General features: G+C 42.1%; 1 protein-coding gene across 1 annotated transcript in view; it reads right to left on the bottom strand.

Moving 5' to 3' along the window:
• Positions 1–5000, bottom strand: part of LOC311115490 (calcium uptake protein 1, mitochondrial) — a gene marked incomplete at its 5' end in the record, with an annotated part of 53117 nt that overhangs the window by 44788 nt on the left and 3329 nt on the right. The window contains one exon of the mRNA XM_084190657.1: positions 2252–2334. Coding sequence (XP_084046783.1) covers positions 2252–2334 — 83 coding nt within the window. The remainder of the gene's footprint in view (positions 1–2251; positions 2335–5000) is intronic.

The raw sequence follows: 5000 nt of genomic DNA, 5'->3' as shown, positions 1-5000 counted from the left end.
TACTTTGAAGAGCCACCTTTTGCAGCAATTACAGCTGCAAGTCTCTTGGGGTATGTCTCTATAAGCTTGGCACATCTAGCCACTGGGATTTTTGCCCATTCTTCAAGGCAAAACTGCTCCAGCTCCTTCAAGTTGGATGGGTTCCGCTGGTGTACAGCAAAGTCATACCACAGATTCTCAATTGGATTGAGGTCTGGGCTTTGACTAGGCCATTCCAGGACATTTAAATGTTTCCCCTTAAACCACTCAAGTGTTTCTTTAGCAGTATGCTTAGGGTCATTGTCCTGCTGGAAGGTGAACCTCCATCTCAGTCTCAAATCTCTGTAAGACTGAAACAGGTTTCCCTCAAGAATTTCCCTGTATTTAGCGCTCTCCATCATTCCTTAAATTCTGACCAGTTTCCCAGTCCCTGCCGATGAAAAACATCCCCACAGCATGATGCCGCTGCCACCACCACGCTTCACTGTGATGGGATGGTGTTCTCGGGGTGATGAGAGGTGTTGGGTTTGCGCCAGACATCTGACCACAGTCCCTTCTCCCATATGTTTGGCCATTTGGGACGCATCCTAAATGCTCTGATATGTGCTGTAATATACTGTTTAAGATACACTGTGTGTATCCCAAATTACACCCTATTCCCTTTATAATGCACTACTTCTGGCCATGTCCCATGGGGGAGTAGTGCACTTTATAGGGAACAGTGTGCCATTTGGGATGCATCCACTGTGTAGCCTATGTATTACAGCCCCTAGCAGATGGTATGGTATGGATGTATGGACACTGATGCAGCCTGTTATTGGAAACCACTCAGCTATGTCCCCTAGGAGAAGAGAAGCTATGGTGACAGTATATTGAACACAACACAGGGCTTACTCTTATTCTTTCTTTCTTTCTTTCTTTGTCTCTGTCTGTCTGTCTGTCTGTCTGTCTGTCTGTCTGTCTGTCTGTCTGTCTGTCTGTCTGTCTGTCTGTCTGTCTGTCTGTCTGTCTGTCTGTCTGTCTGTCTGTCTGTCTGTCTGTCTGTCTGTCTGTCTGTCTGTCTGTCTGTCTGTCTGTCTGTCTGTCTGTCTGTCTGTCTGTCTGTCTGTCTGTCTGTCTGTCTGTCTGTCTGTCTGTCTGTCTGTCTGTCTGTCTGTCTGTCTGTCTGTCTGTCTGTCTGTCTGTCTGTCTGTCTGTGTGTGTGTGTGTGTGTGTGTGTGTGTGTGTGTGTGTGTGTGTGTGTGTGCGCTTGTATCACAGCTGGGATGACTACTTGATTCTGATTGGTCGAAAGGGTACTAACTATTTTCCAATAAACGCACGGCACAGGACTCCACCGCCCCTCGTTGATTATCCCTAAAAAAATGTTGTAGGGCTGTGTGAGCTAATAACGTCATGTGATCCGGGTCTGATTTATTGACGCTAATGGCTGTAGTATTGACTGTAATGGCTGCAGTATTGACTGTAATGGCTGCAGTATTGTCTGTAATGGCTGCAGTATTGACTGTAATGGCTGTAGTATTGACTGTAATGGCTGCAGTATTGACTGTAATGGCTGCAGTATTGACTGTAATGGCTGCAGTATTGACTGTAATGGCTGCAGTATTGACTGTAATGGATGCAGTATTGACTGTAATGGCTGCAGTATTGTCTGTAATGGCTGCAGTATTGACTGTAATGGCTGCAGTATTGTCTGTAATGGCTGTAGTAATGACTGTAATGGCTGCAGTATTGACTGTAATGGCTGCAGTATTGACTGTAATGGATGCAGTATTGACTGTAATGGCTGCAGTATTGTCTGTAATGGCTGTAGTATTGACTGTAATGGCTGCAGTATTGACTGTAATGGCTGTAGTATTGTCTGTAATGGCTGCAGTATTGTCTGTAATGGCTGTAGTAATGGCTGTAATGGCTGCAGTATTGTCTGTAATGGCTGTAGTATTGACTGTAATGGCTGCAGTATTGACTGTAATGGCTGTAGTATTGACTGTAATGGCTGCAGTATTGACTGTAATGGCTGCAGTATTGACTGTAATGGCTGCAGTATTGACTGTAATGGCTGTAGTATTGACTGTAGTAATGGCTGTAGTAATGGCTGTAATGGCTGCAGTTTGTCTGTAATGGCTGTAGTATTGACTGTAATGGCTGCAGTATTGACTGTAATGGCTGCAGTATTGACTGTAATGGCTGCAGTATTGACTGTAATGCCAAAGACAGCTGCTTATGAAGGCTGTATTATTGTACGTGTGTGTGTGTGTGTGTGTGTGCTGACCTGTTCAAACTCCTCCAGGTCCACCTCTCCGTCTCCGTTCAGGTCAAACATCTTGAAGGCGATCTCAAAGTTCCTCTGGGGCGCTGAGAGAGAGAGAGACACAGGGGAGAAACACTACATTATGTCTCACGATCAGACCAGGGTTCAAGTATTACATGAACTCTCTCAAATACTTTTATAATTTGCTCTAGTTTGCCTGGAGTGGCAGACTGTTCCATTGTTTCCATTGCACCAGGCGCACACACACACTCATAAAAAAAAAATACAGGGCCTTTGTCCGTTCTACTCATTCTATTTCTATAGGAGTAACACAATAATATGACTCACACACACAGGGGAGTAAGACACAACGACATGAGACCAACCACACCTACAGTCTTCACAAAGTATTTAAACCACTTGACTTCTTCCACGTGTTTTCATCTTACAGCCTGAATTTAAAATGGATTAAATTGAGATTTTGTGTCACTGGCCTGCACACAACACCCAAATTATGTTTTTAGAAATGTTTACAAATTAATTAAAAATGAAAAGCAGAAATGTCTTGAGTCAATAAGTATTCAACCCCTTTGTTATGGCCAGCCTAAATAAGTTCAGGGGTAAATATTTGTTTAACAAGTCACATAATAAGTTGCATGGACACACTCTGTGTGCAATAATAGTGTTTAACATGATTTTTGAATGACTACCTCATCTTTGTACCAAACACAAACAATTATCTGTAAGGTCCCTCAGTCGAACAGTGAATTTCAAACACAGATTCAACCACAAAGACCAAGGAGGTTTTCCAATGCCTCGCAAAGAAGGGCACCTACAGTGGGCTCCAAAATGACTGGCACCCCTGACTGGCAATGCACAAACAATACTTAAAAAAAATATAAACAATATAATTATAGCGATAAACTCAAAATAACAACATGTGAGAAATACTGTACTATATTAATGTTCCAATGGAACACACCAAAATCATTTATTGATTTAATTAAAACATCAATGTCCTCCAAATCAAGGTTTCACAATTAATGGCACCCTTAAAAGACTATTGTAAATAACATCTACCAAAATTAAACCACTTATTTAAGTTTATCTAAGTCTTAAGGAACTATATTGAGCCATTACATCACTTTCTGTTTCACTAGGGTATAAAAATGAGGTAACACGCATGCAATATCCCTTTGTCATCCAACACCATGAAGAAAACAGAAGAACTGGCAGTTCAAAAGAGACAGATGGTCGTAGACCCTCATAAATCTGGTAATGGCTACAAGAAGATCCACAAACAATTGAATATACCACTGAGCACTGTCAGGGCAATTAGTAAAAAAATATTTTGGAACAGTTGAAAACCTCACGGGTAGAGGACGCAAATGTATTTTGCCCCCCAGGATAGGGAGGAGGATGGTGAGAGAAGCAACAAAATCCCCAAGAATCACTGTGAAAGAATTGTAGGCCTTGGTGGCGTCTTGGGGTCACCAGGTTTCAAAAAGCACCATCAGACGCCACCTCCACAACCACAGGCTCTTTGGAAGGGTTGCCAGAAGAAAGCCCTTTCTGACCCCAAGACACAGACGCAAGCGCTTGGAGTTTGCCAAACGTAATTTAAATTATGACTGGAAGAAGGTGCTCTGGTCAGATGAGACCAATATTGAACGTTTTGGTCAGATACAGCATCGGCATGTTTGGCGTCGAAACAGAGATGCATACAAGGAAAGGCCCCTCATACCCACAGTGAAATATGGTGGTGGGTCAGTGATGTTTTGGGGCTGTTTTAATTCCAGAGGTCCAGGGGCAATGGTTAAGATTGATGGCATAATGAATTCCACCAAGTATCAGGCCATTTTGGCTGACAATCTGGTTGCCTCTGACAGAAGGCTGGGACTTGGCCATAGGTGGACTTTCCAACAAGACAATGACCCAAAACATACCTCAATATACACACAGAAATGGTTCTGTGACAACAAAATCAATGTTCTGCCATGGCCATCTCAGTCGACGGACCTCAATCCAATCGAAAATCTGTGGGCTGAGTTGAAGAGGGCAGTTGATAAGCGCAAACCCAAGAATGTGAAGGATCTTGAAAGGATCTGCATAGAGGAATGGTCCAAAATCCCTCCAAATGTGTTCCTTAACCTTGTCAAACATTACAGGAAAAGACTCCATGCTGATATCCTTGCCAGAGGTGGTTGCACTAAAGTACTAAATGAGGAGTGCCAATAATTATGAAACCTTGATTTTGGTGACATTTATTTTGTATTAAATAATTGTATGATTTTGGTTGGTTCCATTGAAACTTTAATAAAGCACAGTATTTCTCACATGTTGGTATTTTGTGTTTATAATTATATTGTTTGTGCATTGTCAGTCAGGGGTGCCAGTAAATTTGGAGCCCACTGTATTGTTAGATTGGTAAAAATAAAAAAAGCCTTTTGAGCATGGTGAAGTTATTAATTACACTTTGGATGGTGTATCAATACACCCAGTCACTACAAAGATACAGGCGTCCTTCCTAACTCAGTTGCCGGAGAGGAAGGAAACCGCTTAGGGATTTCACTATGAGGCCAATGGTGACTTTAAAACCATTTCAGAGTTTAATGGCTGTGATTGGAGAAAACTGAGGATGGATCAACAACATTGTAGTTACTCCACAATACTAACCTAATTGACAGAGTAAAAAGAAGGAAGCCTGTACAGAATAAAAATATTCCAAAACATGCATCTGTTTTGCAATAAGGCACTAAAGTAAAACTGC

Source organism: Coregonus lavaretus (assembly GCF_964263955.1).
Source record: "Coregonus lavaretus genome assembly, contig: HAP1_SCAFFOLD_3735, whole genome shotgun sequence".
Classification (NCBI taxonomy): Eukaryota; Metazoa; Chordata; class Actinopteri; order Salmoniformes; family Salmonidae; genus Coregonus; species Coregonus lavaretus.
The sequence above is the reverse complement of the archived record's forward strand: the minus strand, read 5'-3'. Positions and strand labels throughout refer to the sequence as shown.